The sequence below is a fragment of the Mus caroli genome, unplaced genomic scaffold, assembly GCF_978045245.1.
Source record: "Mus caroli unplaced genomic scaffold, Mus_caroli_1 scaffold_2, whole genome shotgun sequence".
In the NCBI taxonomy this organism is placed as follows: domain Eukaryota; kingdom Metazoa; phylum Chordata; class Mammalia; order Rodentia; family Muridae; genus Mus; species Mus caroli.
This window is the reverse complement of record NW_028227257.1, coordinates 125,667,864-125,688,354: the sequence shown is the minus strand read 5'-3', so window position 1 is coordinate 125,688,354 and position 20,491 is coordinate 125,667,864. Positions and strand designations below refer to the sequence as shown.

General features: G+C 37.0%; 1 protein-coding gene across 5 annotated transcripts in view; it reads left to right on the top strand.

Moving 5' to 3' along the window:
* Galnt13 (polypeptide N-acetylgalactosaminyltransferase 13) overlaps nt 1-20,491 on the top strand; it is a 692,094-nt gene that overhangs the window by 654,216 nt on the left and 17,387 nt on the right. For all 5 annotated transcript variants that reach the window (XM_021153165.3, XM_085834908.1, XM_085834905.1 and 2 more), the window contains one exon: nt 17,933-18,067. In XM_021153165.3, the coding sequence (XP_021008824.1) occupies nt 17,933-18,067 (135 nt within the window). The remainder of the gene's footprint in view (nt 1-17,932; nt 18,068-20,491) is intronic.

Below are 20,491 nucleotides of genomic sequence, written 5' to 3'. Positions count from 1 at the left end.
AGTCTGAAGTGAGTGAGTGTGTGGGTGTTTGTGTGTGTGTGTGTGTGTGTGTGTGTGTGTGTGTGTGTGTGTAAAAGCTCTCTCATTACTCAATACTATCCTACCCATAGATTCATATTACTTCTTTGGCAAATAATATTTTAAAAAATAATGAATCTTTGAAAGAAAGAAGAAAAAGTAGTACAAGAAACGAATTGTCCATTCTGGTCTACATAGCAAATAGTAGAGTAGCTAGGGGTGCATAAAAAGACCATGTTTCAAAAATTTACTTTTTTATTAATGATGATAATTTTAATTTATTACAGAAATTACACATAACAAATACACAGAAAACAAGGTTGGAGGGAGTTTAAATAGGGTCAAACTATTTTTACTCCTAGATGCTTATGTGATATGTTCTATCACAAAAGCACAGTGGTTTGACTAAAACTGGACACTTGAAATTTTGAGATTATAAAATTCAGGTTTGACTTGGCTCTGAGTCTTATATATCAATAGTCAATATTTTGAGTGATGCTATGGTTCCATCTATGGATTACTTTTTAAGCTTCCTAGTTACTGTCAAAATCTGCATTCTTGTAAGCATGAGACTGAGCACATTGTTCTTTGTTTTGAAGACTTCTGCAAGTTTAAGAAGTTCAGTTGAGTTCTCTGCCATGGGCCCTCCTCCAAGCAACCAAATCATCCACAAGCAGTAGAAACTTCTCTGTTGTCTAGTTTGAGGTCTTACATAACATCTTACATAACACCATCTGGGAGTCACTTTTCTGTCATGATCACAACCTCATACACAGGGGAAGTACTTTATATAGGACAGTGCACCAGAGCATAGGAACATTGTGCCATCTGTACATTGTACTACACCCACAATCAAGGAACATCTGCAAATTCAAGGAGACCTACTTGGCAATGGATGAGGAAAGATTTTCAATTAGACTTTAACTTTCCTACTTAAAATCATTAATCCTGCAGTAACAAAATATGGATATATTTAAGCCATTTAAAGGAAAAAGTATTGAGAGTGTACACATTTTACTATCAATTTTATTAAAAATGGGAGGCTTTAATAGCCATCTAGGGTGACAGCATAAAAATTTGTCTAAGTGTTTATTCGTTTAATGTTTGTGGCTTATTGTATTATCTCATGCTCTTGTTCTGTTTTCTACAAAGAGAAGTCAGTTATTTCAAAGACAGGGAATTCACTCTGGTATAGGAAGCAATTATTGGACTAATAGTCGCTCCTTCTTCAGAAAATTATTTCCTTTGAAAAGTCATCCACCTTGAGTTTTAAAGTACCAACTGGGAAAACAGTCTTGGTACTGTCATTGGGAGAGTAAGATTTTACACAAGAATTTCTAGTGGAAATTTTAAGGTAGGATGCAACCAAATAGAATTTTGCCTGGATTTACCAGAGATGATTTCTAGTATTCAGATATTTGATATTATAGCTTACATAGGCAAATTCTATTATCCTAACTTGAATACAGCTCCCAAATACAAGGCATCTATATTGCTTGTTCCAGAAAAAGAAACCAAGGCTTTTCATTCACTGTATCTATAGCTCTGGAAAGTAATGTATCTCAAAGCTCCATGAGTGTTTAGTTTCCCAAAGACCTCGATTTCCCTTTTTGCCAATAACAGAGAGTAAATAAATGATGTCAGCCTGTGGTAAGTAGAAAATAATCTGTCTAGTAAATCATGTTCACAAAGACCCAATGAAAAAACATAAGGGAACGTCGGTATCCCTTCTCCTTCACAAAATGAAGTGGGAATGATCCTGCACATAGCATATTGGGGAGAACAAATAAGACAATTTGCTGGACATACAAAAAGAAACGTCATATTATATAAAGTTCACTAGGAGAAGCAATAGTTACAATTTCACACGTGATGATGAAAATAAGACGAGGTCATTGCATTAATGCACACACCCACATCCTGCTTTTGTATGTGCACAAACACATATGTATATGCAGGTGAGGGTATATTTGTATGTGCATTTGTGTGAGCATGCATACTCATCCTTCTGGATGCTAGGCATCAGTCATGGACAAAATTATTTCCTTTGAAAAGTCATCCACCTTGATTTTTAAAACAGGGTCTCTTCTCAGGGATTTGAGCTTCTCCAATTAAGGAAACCTAATGTTTAGTCAGCCCTGTGATCTGTCTGTCTCCCCCTCTTCTGCAATGGCACTACAAGTGTACATCACCACTCTTGGCTTTGTATGCACATATTGGGTCTCAACCTCACTTTTCATGCTAATACACCAAGCACCTTACAGATAGAGCCTGTATTCTATCACCAAACGTTTTTTTAGTGATAGAATTTTAGAATAATAAAGTTGTAATACATTGCAGGTGTTCTCTAAGTATGTAAGGCCCCCTTAAGGATCACAGTTGGGAGCCAAATATGTTATATTCTTTTCTACACAATCAACTTGGCTAACTGTCTATACATGAAACCTGAATTAATTAGAGATTAGGAAAAAATATCTCCTGAGGAAATCTCTACTGAACAGCTACACTGAGGAGCTCCAAACCATTTTGCTTATTTCAAAATAGTCAAAAATACAGAGAAAGGCGTCATTATTACAGAGAAAGGTAGAGAGAGACATAGACAAATAAAATGTTCTAAGAAATAAATTTTATCTTGCTAAAAGCCTACATTTAGTTGGTAAACAATCTTTACATATTTATTTTTCTGTACTTTTTCTTTTTTTTTTTAATTTCTTTTATTACATATTTTCCTCAATTACATTTCCAATGCTATCCCAAAAGTCCCCCACACCCTCCCCCACACTTCCCTACCCACCCATTCCCATTTTTGGCCCTGGCGTTCCCCTGTACTGGGGCATATAAAGTATGAAAGTACAATGGGCCTCTCTTTCCAGTGATGGCCGACTAGGCCATCTTTTGATACATATGCAGCTAGAGTCAAGAGCTCCGGGGTACTGGATAGTTCAAAATGTTGCACCTACAGGGTTGCAGATCTCTTTAGCTCCTTGGATACTTTCTCTAGCTCCTCCATTGTGGGCCCTGTGATCCATCCAATAGCTGACTGTGAGCATCCACTTCTGTGTTTGCTAGGTCCCAGCATAGTCTCACAAGAGACAGCTATATCAGGGTCCTTGCAGCAAAATCTTGCTAGTGTGTGCAATGGTGTCATCGTTTGGAGGCTAATTATGGGATGGATCATTGGATATGGCAGTCCCTAGATGGTCCATCCTTTTGTCTCAGCTCCAAACTTTGTCTCTGTAACTCCTTCCATGGGTGATTGTTTCCAATTCTAAGAAGGGGCAAGGTTTCCACACTTTGGTCTTCGTTCTTCTTCAGTTTCATGTGTTTGCAAATTGTATCTTATATCTTGGTATACTAAGTTTCTGGGCTACAATCCACTTATCAGTGAGTACATATCATTTGAGTTCTTTTATGATTGTGTTACCTCACTCAGGATGATGCCCTCCAGGTTCAACCATTTGCCTAGGAATTTCATAAATTCATTCTTTTTTTTTAATCTTTAATATTTTTATTACATATTTTCCTCAATTACATTTCCAATGCTATCCCAAAAGTCCCCCATAGCGCCCCCCACTTCCCTACCCACCCATTCCCATTCTTTTGGCCCTGGCATTCCCCTCTATTGGGGCATATAAAGTTTGCAAGTCCAATGGGCCTCTCTTTCCATTGATGGCCGAATAGGCCATCTTTCGATACATATGCAGCTAGAGACAAGAGCTCCGGGGTTTTAGTACTCCATTGTGTAAATGTACCACATTTTTTGTATCCATTCCTCTGTTGAGGGGCATCTGGGTTCTTTCCACCTTCTAGCTATTATAAATAAGACTGCTATGAACATAGTGGAGCATGTGTCCTTCTTACCGGTTGGGAGATCTTCTGGATATATGCCCAGGAGAGGTATTGAGGGATCCTCCAGTAGTACTGTGTTCAATTTTCTGAGGAAACGCCAGACTGATTTCCACAGTGGTTGTACAAGCTTGCAATCCCACCAACAATGGAGGAGTGTTCCTCTTTCTCCACATCCTCGCCACCATCTTCTGTCACCTGAATTTTTGATCTTGGCCATTCTGACTGGTGTGAGATGGAATCTCAGGGTTGTTTTGATTTGCATTTCTCTGATGATTAAGGATGTTGAACATTTTTTCAGGTGCTTCTCAGTCATTCGATATTCCTCAGGTGAGGATTCTTTGTTCAGTTCTGAGCCCCACTTTTTAATGGGGTTATTTGATTTTCTGGAGTCCACCCTCTTGAGTTCTTTATATATATTGGATATTAGTCGCCTATCTGATTTAGGATAGGTAAAGATCCTTTCCCAATCTGTTGGTGGCCTTTTTGCCTTATTGACTGTGTCTTTTGCCTTGCAGAAACTAGGCAGTTTCATGAGGTCCCATTTGTCAATTCTGAATCTTACAGCACAAGCCATTGCTGTTCTATTCAGGAATTTTTCACCTGTACCAATATCTTCGAGGCTCTTCCCCACTTTCTCCTCTATAAGTTTCAGTGTCTCTGGTTTTATGTGAAGTTCCTTGATCCACTTAGACTTGACCTTAGTACAAGGAGATAGGAATGGATCAATTCACATTCTTCTACATGATAACAACCAGTTGTGCCAGCACCATTTGTTGAAAATGCTGTCTTTCTTCCACTGGATGGTTTTAGCTCCCTTGTCAAAGATCAAGTGACCATAGGTGTGTGGGTTCACTTCTGGGTCTTCAATTCTATTCCATTGGTCTACTTGTCTGTCACTATACCAGTACCATGCAGTTTTTTGTCACAATTGCTCTGTAATAAAACTTTACGTCAGGAATGGTGATTCCACCAGAGGTACTTTTATCCTTGAGAAGTTTTTGCTATCCTAGGTTTTTTGTTATTCCAAATGAATTTGCAGATTGCTCTTTCTAATTCGTTGAAGAATTGAGTTGGAATTTTGATGGGGATTGCATTGAATCTGTAGATTGCTTTTGGCAAGATAGCCATTTTTACAATGTTGATCCTGCCAATGCATGAGCATGGGAGATCTTTCCATCTTCTGAGATCTTCTTTAATTTCTTTCTTCTGAGACTTGAAGTTAATATTATACAGATATTTCACTTCTTTAGTTAGAGTCATGCCAAGATATTTTATATTATTTGTGACTATTGAGAAGGGTGTTGTTTCCCTAATTTCTTTCTCAGCCTGTTTATTCTTTGTGTAGAGAAAGGCATTTGACTTGTTTGAGTTATTTTTATATCAAGCTACTTCACGAAAGATGTTTATCAGGTTAAGGAGTTCTCTGGTGGAATTTGTAGGGTCACTTATATATACTATCATATCATCTGCAAAAAGTGATATTTTGACTTCATCTTTTCCAATTTGTATCCCCTTGATCTCCTTTTGTTGTTGAATTTCTCTGGCTAGGATTTCAAGTACTATGTTGAATAGGTAGGGAGAAAGTGGGCAGCCTTGTCTTTTCCCTGATTTTAGTGGGATTGCTTCAAGCTTCTCACCATTTAATTTGATGTTGGCTACTGGTTTCCTGTAGATTGTTTTTATCATGTTTAGGTATGGGCCTTGAATTCCTGATCTTTCCAAGACTTTTATAATGAATGGGTGTTGGATCTTGTCAAATGCTTTTTCCGCATCTAACGAAATGATCATGTGGTTTTTGTCTCTGAGTTTCTTTATATAATGGATTATGTTGATGGAATTCCATATATTAAACCATCCCTGCATCCCTGGAATAAAACCTACTTGGTCAGGATGGATGATTGCTTTAATGTGTTCTTGGATTTGGTTAGGGAGAATTTTATTGAGTATTTTTGCATCTATATTCATAAGGGAAATTGGTCTGAAGTTCTCTATCTTTGTTGAATCTTTTTGTGGTTTAGGTATCAGAGTAATTATGGCTTCATAGAATGAGCTGGGTAGAGTTCCCTCTACTTCTATTTTGTGGAGTAGTTCATGCAGAACTGTAATTAGATCTTCTTTGAAGGTCTGGTAGAACTCTGCACTAAACCCATGTGGTCCTGGGCTTTTTTTGGCTGGGAGACTATTAATGACTGTTTCAATTTCTTTAGGGGATATGGGACTGTTCAGATCGTTAACTTGATCCTGATTTAACTTTGATACCTGGTATCTGTCTAGAAATTTGTACATTTCGTCCTGGATTTCCAGGTTTGTTGACTATAGCCTTTTGTAGATGGATCTGATGGTGTTTTGGATTTCTTCAGGATCTGTTGTTTTTCATTTCTGATTTTGTTAATTCGGATGTTGTCCCTGTGCCCTCTAGTGAGTCTTCTAAGGGTTTATCTATCTTGTTGATTTTCTCAAAGAACCAACTTCTCATTTGTTTAACTCTTTGAATAGTTCTTGTTTCCACTTGGTTGATTTCACCCCTGAGTTTGATTGTTTCCTGCCGTCTACTCCTCTTGGGTGAATTTTCTTCCCTTTTTTCTAGAGCTTTTAGATGTGTTGTCAAGCTGCTAGTGTGTGCTCACTCCAGTTTTTTCTTGAAGGCATTCAGAGCTATGAGTTTCCCTCTTAGAAATGCTTTCATTGTGTCCCATAGGTTTGGTTATGTTGTGGCTTCATTTTCATTAAACTCTAAAAAGTCTTTAATTTCTTTCTTTATTCCTTCCTTGACCAAGCTATCATTGAGAAGAGTGTTGTTCAGTTTCCATGTGAATGTTGGCTTTCCATTATTTATGTCGTTATTGAAGATCAGCCTTAGTCCATGGTGGTCTGATAGGATGCATGGGACAATTTCAATATTTTTGTATCTGTTGAGGCCTATTTTGTGACCAATTATATGGTTGATTTTGGAGAAGGTCCCGAGAGGTACTGAGAAGAAGGTATATCCTTTTGTTTTAGGATAAAATGTTCTGTAGATATCTGTTAAGCCCATTTGTTTCATAACTTCTGTTAGTTTCACTGTGACCCTGTTTAGTTTCTGTTTCCATGATCTGTCCATTGATGAAAGTGGTGTGTTGAAGTCTCCCACTATTATTGTGTGAGGTGCAATGTGTGCTTTGAGCTTTACTAAAGTGTATTTAATGAATGTGGATGCCCTTGCATTTGGAGCATAGATATTCAGAATTGAGAATTCCTCTTGGAGGATTTTATCTTTGATGAGTATAAAGTGTCCCTCCTTGTCTTTTTTGATAACTTTGGGTTGGAATTCGATTTTATTCGATATTAGAATGGCTACTCCAGCTTGTTTCTTCAGACCATTTGCTTGGAAAATTGTTTTCCAGCCTTTCACTCTGAGGAAGTGTCTGCCTTTTTCCCCGAGTGGGTTTCCTGTAAGCAGCAGAATGTTGGGTCCTGTTTGTGTAGCCAGTTAGTCTATGTCTTTTTATTGGGGAATTGAGTCCATTGATATTAAGAGATATTAAGGAAAAATAATTGTTGCTTCCTTTTATTTTTGTTGTTATAGTTGGCATTCTGTTCTTATGGCTGTCTTCTTTTTGGTTTGTTGAGGGATTACTTTCTTGCTTTTTATAGAGCGTGATTTCCGTCCTTGTATTTTTTTTTTCTGTTATTATCCTTTGAAGGGCTGGATTCGTGTAAAGATAATGTGTGAATTTGTTTTTTTAGTGGAATACTTTGGTTTCTCCATCTATGGTAATTGAGAGTTTGGCCAGGTATAGTAGCCTGGGCTGGCATTTGTGTTCTCTTAGTGTCTGTATAACATCTGTCCAGGATCTTCTGGCTTTCATAGTCTCTGGTGAAAAGTCTGGTGTAATACTGATAGGCCTGCCTTTATATGTTACTTAACCTTTCTCCCTTACTGCTTTTAATATTCTATCTGTATTTTGTGCATTTGTTGTTCTGATTATTATGTGTCAGGAGGAATTTCTTTTCTGATCCAGTCTTTTTTGGAGTTCTGTAGGCTTCTTGTATGATCATGGGCATGTCTTTCTTTAGGTTTGGGGAGTTTTCTTCTATAATTTTGTTGAAGATATTTGCTGGCCCTTTAAGTTGAAAATCTTCATTCTCATCAACTCCTATTATCTGTAAGTTTTGTCTTCTTATTGTGTCCTGTATTTCCTAGATGTTTTCAGTTAGGATCCTTTTGCATTTTGTATTTTCTTTGATTGCTGTGCGGATGTTCTCTATGGAATCTTCTGCACCTGAGATTCTCTCTTCCATCTCTTGTATTCTCTAGCTGATGCTCGCATCTATGGTTCCAGATTTATTTCCTAGGGTTTCTATTTCCAGCGTTGCCTCACTTTGGGTTTTCTTTATTGTATCTACTTCCCTTTTTAGGTCTAGTATGGTTTTGTTCATTTCCATCACCTGTTTGATTGTGTTTTCCTGATTTTCTTTAAGGACTTCTACCTGTTTGGTTGTGTTTTCCTATTTTTCTTTAAGGACTTGTAACTCCTTAGCAGTGTTCTTCTGTATATCTCTAAGTGAGTTATTAAAGTCCTTCTTGATGTACTATACTATCATCATGAAATATGCTTTTAAATCTAGGTCTAGCTTTTTGGTTGTGTTCAGTTGCCCAGGACAAGGTAGTGTGGGAGTGCTGCCTTCTGATGATGGTGAGTGGTCTTGATTTCTGTTAGTAGGATTCTTAGGTTTGCCTTTCACCATCTGGTAATCCCTGGAGCTAGTTGATATAGTTGTCTCTGGTAGAGCTTGTTCCTCAGGTGATTATGTTAGCCTCTATCAGCAGACCTGGGAGACTAACTCTATCCTATTTTCAGTGGTCAGAATACTCTCTGCAGGCAAGCTCTTCTCTTGCAGGGAAGGTGTCCAGATATCTGATGTTCAAAACTGCCTCCTGGCAGAAACTGTGTTCCACTCACCAGAGGTCTTGAGATCCCGTGGAGGGTCCTGTGAGGACCTTGGGGGTGTCCAGAAACTCTGCGCACAAGGAACCCCCGCTAGTGGAGTGAACCGGAAGGGACTTGTGCCCCTGATCAGGCTGGGTTATCTGCTTCCCTAGTTAATGCAGTCTCAGGTCCCATGTGATTGGATCGGAGCAGATGCTGTGTTCCACTCACCAGAGGTCTTAGGATCCCGTGGGGGATCCTGTGTGGGTCCTTGCGGGTGTCTAGAGACTCCCCAGGCCAGGAACCCCGGTGCTGCAGTGGACCGGAAGGGACTTGTGCCCCTGATCAGGCTGGGTTATCTGCTTCCCTAGTTAATGCAGTCTCAGGTCCTGTGTGATTGTATCTGAGCAGATGCTGTGTTCCATTCACCAGAGGTCTTAGGTTCCCATGGGGGATCCTGTATGGGGCCTTGCAGGTGTCCGGAGACTCCCCGGGTCAGGAACCCCGGTGCTGCAGTGGACGGAAAAGGACTTGTGAACCTCTATTTTTCTGTACTTTTTCTGACAAATGTGTTTTATATTTATTACAACAGGAAGATAAGGGTGGTGTTGTTGTAGTTTAATTTTGTAGTATTTCTGTATCTTTTAATCTAGAGAGTGAAGCAATGGATATATGATATATGGACAAACCCCAGGCTGAGACATTTTATAGTAAATATAATTACAAAGAATGTAACAGAAATAATTTATGAAGTAGAACCTAAAGAAAAGGAAGTCTCAACTTGTGTAGTAAAGTTAATTCCTATGTACCATATCTGATATTCCTCTAAAAATAATAATCAAAAAAAAATTAACAACAAAAAAGAACTTTGTGACAGTACAAAGCCAGCAGATGGCGCCCAGCTCCTGAGCAGTTTGCTGAAGACATGAAGGATATAACAAATCTCTAGCCTTTGCAGCTTGTGCTGTTTGAACCAAGCTTCCCTTCAGCTGCTTAGGCTAAAGATTTAAGAGAAAAGTAAAAAAGACCACACAGACACAGACACACACACACACACAAACACATACACACATGTTTGTATATATATATATATATATATATATATATATATATAGTATATGAATTTGTAATATTTGTATAATAGTATTTTTATCTAGAGTGTTAAACACACATGTATATTATATGTGTGTGCTTAATTGAATATATATATGTATATCTCCATGACTTTGTGGTGATACCGTTGTTTGGAGGTCACCCTTGATCTTATTATTACCATTTACCTGTGTTCTGTAAGGAAATTCTACCAAACTAGTTACTGTTAACAAGTTGGATTTTTCATTTACACTGTGTTTTGCAGTTAGTGTGCTCTGGGGTGATTGGGTGTTTGTTTGCATCACCCAAAGGAGTTAATAGAAGAATGACAGAATGACATATTTACAAACACACACACACACACACACACACACACACGCATATATATATATATATATATATATATATATCAAGGATTTTAAAGAAGTGATTTTTAAAATATAGTGCCATACTGTGTATATTTTGTCTGTTGAAGGAAATTACTTCAGATACAGGAGTTCTTCCAACATCAACAACATATCTTAATGTCAGGTAATGTACCTAGTCGTAGTAAAAATCAAACCACCTTTAGCAGATGAAACTAACTCTTTTAGGTGATGCAAACAAATGCCCCAAATCCCCAAAACACACTAATTGCAAACCACAGTGTGACTGACAAAGATCCAGCTTGTTAACAACAACTAGCTTTGTAGGATTTTCAAATAGAACACAGGGATAATAATAAGATCAAGGGTGACCTCCAAACAACTGTATCACCAGAGAATCCCACTTCCTCATGGGTGGTGATTTTCTAGAAGACTTATCATGGCGTGCCACTTTCAACCCTTCAGTTCTTATATACTCTAGCATCTCTGAGATTACAGACAACTGGGAGAGGATGTAACAGCTGGAATCCTAGACAGGAATCATTAGACCATTTCTAGCGTGAGTAATAGCTGCATTGCTAGTGACACATACCTGCTTATTACCGTATTGTCCTGTTCCCGTTACCATGGCTGCAGAAACCAAGTGTGGCATGGCATCCATTTATGACCACAGGGAAACATTCAATAAAGCAGTCACTCCAGGCTGTGCATCAGTCTCCCAAGGCTCCTTTTGTCTATGTGTCAGTATCTTCTAAAGATACACGTCATTTTGGATTAAGGGACCCCCTAACGCTGATATGACCTTATCTTAACCATCAATTACAAGTTTAATCACATGTCTAAAAGCTATTACATCTAAAGAACACAATACGAAGGCCACATGTTGTTTTAGAGGATCAATTCAGTACCTATTTTGATACACAAGAATGTGGATGAAACTCTATGATCTTCTATAAAGTGGAAGTTGCGCTCCCCATAGAGAAAGAACTGATGATTGACAAGATTTTTAAGTGTAGACACCATGCAGCACCAAGAGACTACACCATCATGAAAGACTTGGCTATATTCTTCATAACCAAGCCAATGAAGATTACATAGGATAACACTCAGAGTGTTGCTTGGTGCTTCTGGAACTTGACAAGTGTAGCGGTCTATGACCTGACTCACAGCTGATGATGTTGGTCTGTACCAACTGAAATGAAGGGACTGAACTGTTCTGCCTGTGGTCATCATTTCTCAGAGCTTCTTGGGCCTTAAAACATTCATTGGCTCCCTTGTTACTATGGGAAGAGATGATTCATAATGGGAAGCTCTAAAAAGCCACAAATGATACCTGCGCTTTGATTCTATCATACTGGAAAAGAGAAAGGAGTTACAATCAGAAAGTCTGAGTAAGAACATTGACTGTCCTTCATGAGAATTGAGAGTAGGAAGAAACAATGATTTTCAGGGGTTTTTAGGGTAATTTAAACTTCAGCTGTGAAACCTAAAGCAAATTAAATTTTAAAATGAGGATAAAATTTGATACCAAAGCCGGGCGGTGGTGGCGCACGCCTTTAATCCCAGCACTCGGGAGGCAGAGGCAGGCGGATTTCTGAGTTCGAGGCCAGCCTGGTCTACAAAGTGAGTTCCAGGACAGCCAGGGCTATACAGAGAAACCCTGTCTCGAAAAAAACCAAAAAAAAAAAAAAAAAAAAAAAATTTGATACCAAATCACATTCAGAGTTTTGTCTAAAATTACTCAACAATACATTCTAAACTTTAGGTTATCAAACCATAATCAATAATCTATTTTCATTATTACTATTATTTTACTAGTCATAGTATGGTTTTCCCTTGAAAATAGACCTGAATACCTTCTTTCTACACGTATGCTAGGATTAAAAGATGTTGTAAACTGAATTTTAAACACATATATGTATTGAACAGATTATACTCACATATGAAGATTTGAATTTTTATATTTTTCCTTTCCATTAATTGATATATACTGATAAAAATGTAAAGCTAACTGTACAATAAAAGAAACTGGAAATTTAAGAGTTAGAGTACGTGGAGAATTGAACATGGAGTTCCTTATTCATAAAGATTCCATCACGGTTTAGTTCTTATTTGCTCCTGACTGATAGAAGAAAAAGAACTCATAGTTAATTGGCTCCTTGTCATCTTAGCTTAATTAAAATGAATGAACTTTAGCTAAATGCTTATTAAAATCAATTTAATGTTTAATGTTTTCAATGGAAAACAGAAAACATGCTAAATCAGCAATTTCTATAACTTAGCTCTAATTGTTGTAAGTACTGATTATTACTAGTAAAAACTTTTGGTTGGTGTAGCGGGAAATATTAAAAAAAACAAAACAAAAACAAAACAACAACACCCCCCCTACAAACACACACACACACACACACACACACACACAAAGAAAAACAAAACAAAACAAAAAAACCCGGCAGCCTTCCCACGCTCCTGCTACCAGCAACTCTCTCTACCTAGCCCTCACTGTGTCTGAATGCTGAGTTCCCAGTTTTGCCTCACTTGTCCCTGGAGCCACTAGTTCCTTTTCCACAATAAACCCATGTAGTCTGCAGTCCCACATCCAGTAACCAAATAGAACCACCAACCTAGTCGTTAGATATCAGATACCCAGTAACCCTGTAAAATCAGAAGTCTTTTGTTTGTTTGTTTGTTTGTTTGTTTTGAGACAGGGTTTCTCTGTATAGTCCTGGCTGTCCTGGAACTCACTCTGTAGACCAGGCTGGCCTCGAACACAGAAATTCGCCTGCCTCTGACTCCCTAGTGCTGGGATTAAGGCGTGCACTGCCACACCCGGCTAAATCAGACGTCTTAAAGCTTATAGTTAACTAGTCAGATTTATATATCAATAAATTCTCACACAATAATATCAAGCCAATTAATGATGGTACAAGCTGCCCACCTATATTAGACAAATTATCTCAATATTCTAACCTTTATAATATCATAACTACCTGTAGCTGGCTAAAGCCACAGTGGATCACGCCTGCCTCCATCTTGGCCTTCTTCCTTCTCCCAAGATGCTCTTTGTCTCTGTAACTCTTAGCTCAACCTCCGTTTCCCTGTCCAATCACAAGCCTCCTGCTGCCCTAATATTATTGAAGAGAGAAAATCCTCCAACAGATTGGCAATTAGAACAAGAGGACATTGTTGCACATGTGTATGTGTGTGTGTGTGTGTGTGTGTGTGTGCGTGTGTATGTGTGTGTGTGTAAGAATGTATAATAAGATTTCTAATATTTTAGATATATTTTATAATGAAGATATATTTTATAATGAAAGATGTTTTCCCAACATCTGTGATAGGGAAAGTTAAAGCGTTTTGTTGTTGTGTAGGCTGGAGATAGTACATCTTGTAATGTGGCTCAATATATAAAAGTTTCAGCTATAGTAGTGAGGGTCCAGAACTTAAAACTCTAAATAGCAATTGAAATCAACTATGGAATCTTGAGACACCCAAAAGTCAATACTCCTAAGAGACTGTGGATTTGTAGGAAATACAGCAGGAGATTCAAGTTTGTGTCAAAAGTCAAGCATGCTTTGAGTGTAGAAAATGAAGCAGTCAGGAAAGTCTATCTGAAGGAACAATAATGGAGAAGAACCTGAGGAAAAAGAGGTCCTGTGACAGGCCCAAATTGGGATCCAGTTCAGGGAGAGGCCCTAAGGCCTGACACTATTACTGATGCTACAGTGTGCTTACAAACAGGGGCCTATCATGACTGCCCAACATGCAGCTGAAAGAGTCAGATGCAGATATTTACACTGAACCAAAGGACAGAAGCTAGTAAACCCTGTGGTTGAATTAGGAAAAAGCTGGAAGAAGCTAAGGAGGAAGGCATCCCTGTAGGGGGATCAACAGTCTCAACTAACCTGGATCCCTGAGATCTCTCAGACACTGGACCACCAACCAAGCAGTATATGCCAGCTGATATGAGACTCCAACATATGTACAGCAGAGGACTGCCAAGTCTGGATTCAGTTAGAGAAAATATGCCTAACCCTTGAGAGACTTGGGGCCCCATGGAGTTGGGAGGTCTGGTGAGATGGGGAATAGGGGGCATCTCCTTGAAGACAGGGGAAGGCGATTTGAGATGTAGAATGTTTGGAGAGTGGACTGGGAGGGGTATAAAGTTTGAACTGTAAATAAAGATTAAATAATATAAATAACATAAATATCATAAATAACATAAACAAATTCATTTTCTCAGTTCTGGTCTTCTAGAACACTGGTTCTTAACCTATGGGTTGTGACCCCTTTGGTGGTTGAATGATCTTTTCGCAGGACACTTATGGTCATCAGAAAACATAATTTACATTATGATTCATAAAAGTAGCAATAATTACAGTTAAGGAATAGCAACAAAAATAATTTTATTGTATTTTGTGGCATGTTTTTAATGTCACTACAACATGAGAAGCTGTATTAAAGTGTCACAGAATTAGGATTGAGAACTATTGCTCTAGAGAACCCTGGCTAGAGCTATGCTCTACTTCAAGTTCTGGGAAGCAACCATAGATAATAGTAGTGGCTTAGATTATTTTGGGAGTCTTTTGGACAATTCTGAACAACAAACATAGAGGAAGGTTTCCCATGCCTGACTCTGAGATTTGTGTTAGATAGTCTATGGCTCTTGAAGGGAGCCATTTTGGTATAACTCTCTGTCTCTCTGTCTCTGTCTATCTCTTTGTGTATTATATAGTATGCTTCCTTACATTTTTCAAACACTCTTAGTGCTAGTTAATTTTCTCTCCTCTCTCTCTTATTTCACTCCCATTGTTCATCCCTAGCTAAAGAACTCACATTTTTGCTTCATAGCTCCTGTGTCCTACTGATCACTCTATCTCTTTCTCCCCTGAGTTTACATGTTCTAGAAACTACTTTACAATAGCACTGCAGGAAAGAAATGCCTGCTTTGCAGAATGTTCCTTAGTACAGACTTAGTGTGGTAATGAGTAAAATAAATTTCTCTAAACTTTACTTTCTGAAGATTCACAAGTTTTTGCAGTTCCTATTTTCTGAATATAATATATTTTCTGTGTTATTTTTCTTTTCCTGTTTCTCTGGCTACTTGTGACCTTTTCATAAACGTGATGAACATGAAAAAGTAAAAAAAAAATGTACATTTGAATTTTTATGTACATTATAAAATATATAAAATTAATTTGACATCACATACTTTTCATATATTTATATTTTATGTAGAATTTATTAGATTCATGAAAAAATTTTGTTTTCATTGGTAGATGTAAGAAGGTTTTAAATTCATCATAGACCTTGAAAAGTTTCTCATACTCTAAGTGATTTTTCTCTTAAGTACAGGCAACTGATTTTACTTTTAAATAATTTAAATGATTTTAAATAATTTGTAATTTTACATATTTATATAAACTATTTTGATCATGTTCTCTCCTTATTCATCTCTCCTAGGTTGTTATCTACCTCATGTTTCTCTAGAACCATTGTTTAATTCAACACATCCCCACCTTTCAGGTTTTTTTAATTATAAAACTTACTGAGATTAAATAAGAATTGTTTGTATATGTATGACTGTGAGGTTATTGCTACATTAAGGCCAATTTGCCAGTGACTATACCACTGAAGAAAGATAACCCTTCTTCAATGGATATTAGCTATAAATAGCTTTGGGGTCTAATTTGTCCTCACAACAGTCATTCTGGAAAATTGGTGGACATTATTTTGTGCATGGTTTGTGTAGGTAAGCACATCTGCCTTGAGTTTATGGATGCGATAACCATTTCATATTAATAGTGCAGTGCTTACGTCATCTACTCATACCCTGGGTCACACTCTCTCTGTCTCCTCTTCCATCACGTTCCTTGAGCCTTTTGGAGTAAGGAACAGACTACAGTTATATTTTTCTAAGTCAATAATGGTCACTTATTCTCTGATTATTTACTAATTATAAGATTCTTTATTAACTTATAACTGCTGTGCAAGAAGTTTCTCTGGCTAAGAGCACAAACAAAATCTATAGGTATAAACATAAATATGTACATTTTGGTTTCCTCTTTAGGGACAGTGATTTTCTGAGAGTTATGGACCAGATTTGACTTCATCTGTGGAATGTATCCCAAATCCCAAATTAAAGTTATTGGTTATCCAATAACAATCAAGAATTAATTGTACAAATGTGCACAGTTTGCCTGCTAGGTCAATATTGTAGACTTCAAGGTCCATTGCAGAGTAAGTCTATTGATTGAAATCTCCTCCTTCATGGTACCCTCCAGAACTATGAAAGCTAACCAACAGGAAGGAAACTTTTAGCTGTGTTCTAGATTAATTTCTCTGTTTTTCAATCAAACTATTGATTATCTTCAGCAAAAGAATCTTATCATCAAATTCTGATGGGCAACAAAGGACAGCAACAATGCCCTGTATTGTTGTGGATGCTGCTTTGGCTTCTCTGATGGGCAACTAATGGGACCATAGCCTATGCCTCACATTGGCCTTTTAAAATATCACATGGTTTCAGGCATAAACATTATCCACCAATACAATTCAATTTGTTTTATTCTAATTTTGAAAATTAACCTACAAGTTAATGGGTGTCTGGGATTTCCATATGTCCTTCATTTTGTTAAAGCTTTCCTAACCCCCTCATCTCCCCAATTTAAAATAATGCCAATTTATTGTAAATGTAATAATTGCTTGATTGTTTGTGAGTACTATAACTTGAGTTTAGACCCCACACATGTTAGTCAAATGCTCTGCCATGAACTACATCCTCTAACTCTACAGTATTTTTAAGACTAACTGTTCAGCCTCTAGTTTTTGGCTCCAAATTGTTTTGGTTCGTACAAAATTCATTTCATTGCCTCAGAATTCTTTAGAAAACCAAAACCTCTAAATTGACCTTTCTAATTATACTCCATCTGACATCTAAATTTAAAAAAAAAAAATCTACAGAATAGTGGAGTGTGCTGATCATAGACAAAAGAAGAAAACTAAGTTTACAGTTATTCCCATAATACACCTCATGAAACATTAATAGTTAATTTTTAAATGATGTTTATTGCCACCAACACAAAATTATAAAATTAATAATTTCAGTTTGAATTTAGAGTGAACCAATAATCTGCATTGGCATTTCCTGTGTATTTTGAAAATAATTGTTTTATCTAGATTAGCCAAAATCAGAGACGAAGGAGAATTATAGTCTATGAAAGGGTACGGTTTTTGGGTTCTTGAAAAGACAATTATCCTACAGTTATATGTCTGCTGAAAACATAAGTAAAATTCACAAGATGTCCTTAAACTTCTGAATAAATGATCATTTAGATGTAGAGAATTGGTGATAAGGGGAAAGGACAGTTCTCAGGGGCGCTCTTCTGTCTGCAGACTTCCATATGAACATACGCGTGCTTCATAAACCTTGTGTCCATAGGAAAACAAGGCCAGCACATGAACATTTACTGATGTTTTGTTAAATCAAAGCTTCACTGCAATCTTCTCCGGGAGATGATGGTCTTGTATTTGTTTGTTAAACAAAATGACAGCCAGATGATGCAGCTTTGGCAAGATCAATCAGAGAGGATTTGAAACAACGTGGATAGGATATGGAAGTTTCCAGAGACACCTCTGCTAACGAGTGTGTTTTGTCAACCAGATATTATTTTATTAGCTCAATTTTCTATTTCTCAGGTGTTTTCTTATACCGCTGACAAAGAAATCCGAACTGACGACTTGTGCCTGGATGTATCCAGACTCAGTGGCCCTGTAATAATGTTAAAATGCCACCATATGAGAGGAAATCAGCTGTGGGAATATGACGCTGAGGTAAGATATTTTCTATGACTTATTCCTCCCTGAATACTTACGCTCAGTTATTTCCTCTAAAAATAAAGCCAAAGCTTAAATGTATTTTTTGTGCAACTATATGTAGATAGCATTAGACTGGTATATCATATAAAAAGTTAGATTTTTGTCAAACTAGTCTATTGTTATGAAAATAATTCTATATGGTTAATTTTTTATCTTCCTGTATATTTCCAATGTAAAATATGCAAAATATGCTTCCATGATATGTATGTATAAATATCTACATAGAGGAAAATATTGAAATATGTTTGTATTTTTAAATCTTGCAATTATGGTATCTGGTATTTATGATTCTCAATCTAACATTTAAAAGACCCAATAAGGTTAACAGGAGGATTTTTCAGGAAGAATATTAGAAGGGATCTATTTCTATTTAATATAGTGAATGACTGGTAGAGTTGAATTCACTAATTAGGGATATACATACATATATACATATATATCTGAGCAATCCCTTCTCAGCATATCATACCCTTATGATGGAGAGCAAGGTGACAAAACAACACAACATAGCACTGAAAATTTAGTTAGACTATGTGCAAATATTAGTTCAGCCATCAGATGGAGCTGATAAAAAAGGAATATGTTCTCTTCTGAAGGACAAGCCTCAGAAATGCCTTAATTTCTTTTCATTCTCTCACTTAAGCAAGATGAATTGGCCATTGTGTCACATCTTAGACATCATTAAATGGCAACTGATACAATCAAAAGAAAAGCTATACTTTATCCTTGTGAGATTAAAAAAATATCATAGAGGTAAAGACACTCTACAATGCAGCTAATAACAAAAGCCCAACCTTAGTTTAAAGAAATATTAGGTCTCCATACCTCTAATACTGTTGTTATAACAAGACCTTGTAAAAACACATTTTGTGTACAATTTAATCTCCAATATTTTGTGGACTCATATTGAATGAAAAAAATCAATTCTTACAGAATTAAACGTATGTGCAGGGCTAACTGGGGGACAGAATTTTGCCCACTGTCAGGCTCTGAGGACACCAGATATTTTTCTGTGACATAAAGGCAAGCATCTCGAATCCCCCAGTGTTGTGTTAACATTGTATCTCTGCTGACATCTTTCTTTATCTGGCCTCCATTGTGTTTTCCTGAGCTATGGTCTGTTATTACCACCCTTTGTGTTAAGTCTCCTGAAGACCATCTCCCTATTAAATACAAGCATGGAACCTGGACATTGAATCAACATTTCCTCTTCTATGAGGAAAAGAACAGAAAAACATAAGTCCTGTGAAGAGTATCTTTTTTTAAAATGAATGGTTGTATTATTGTTACTTAATTTATTTCCAATCCATACAAATTTATTTCATTTTTCTTAAAAGCAAGGAGATACATGCATATTAAGAAAGAAGGATTATGTATTTTATAAGATTGTTTTCAGTATAACACTTCAATCTTTAAAGTTTTCTGAAGCTCGGTAAACAGTCGCTTTTAGATTCACAATAGAAATTCCTTTGTTGTGATAACTGTTGATTATATTTATTTCTTATTTTTCTTTCAGTTACATTTATATTGAATACTAAGCAATCATTAATGAAAAATTAAAATGCATAATTTTACAACTAAGCCAATGTTTGCATACTTCTTACCTTGTATTATATTTCCTCTGTGATATTCCATAAGACTATAAACTTTGAGACATGTTATGCCTTTGAGGTCCTCCTAAAATGCTGACAACATGCCATTCTGTTTAAGAATTTTATTGAAAACATGTAATCTCAAATCCAAACTGGGCGTCATCACTTCATTTACTCTTGTGTTTATGCATTAGAAACTCCACTTACAACATGACACCACTGCCTGTTTTAAACACACACACAAACACACACAAACAAGCAAAAATATCCAACATATGTCATACTAGAGAGATGCTTCAGCAGGTAAAAATGTTTAATGTACAAGTCTGGCCTCTCGATCTCAAATGTTAGAATCCATAGAAAGTTGTTAGGAGACAACCAACTCCACAAATCTTCCCTCAGACTTCTACACATCTGTTATGGTGCACATGACCCTACATAGTTTTCATGAACACATACGTGTGTCTGGATAGTTCACAACTCTCTCTCTCTCTCTCTCTCTCTCTCTCTCTCTCTCTCTCTCTCTCTCTCTCTCTCTCTCTCTCTCTCTCTCTTTCTCTCTCTCCCCCCCGTGCCTCCCTCTCTTCTTTCCTCCCTCCCTCTCTTCTCCCTCCCTCCTCATCCTCTTCACATGATAGCGAATGAAAGTAATAAAAATAAATATGCATGTTAATGCAGGGAAATCATGTGAGAATGGTAAAATAATATATTGCCATGCTCTGCCCTTTAAAAGTTCATTTTGAAATTTGATTATGTTTTGAGGTAACTAAAAAGGGTATAATGAGAT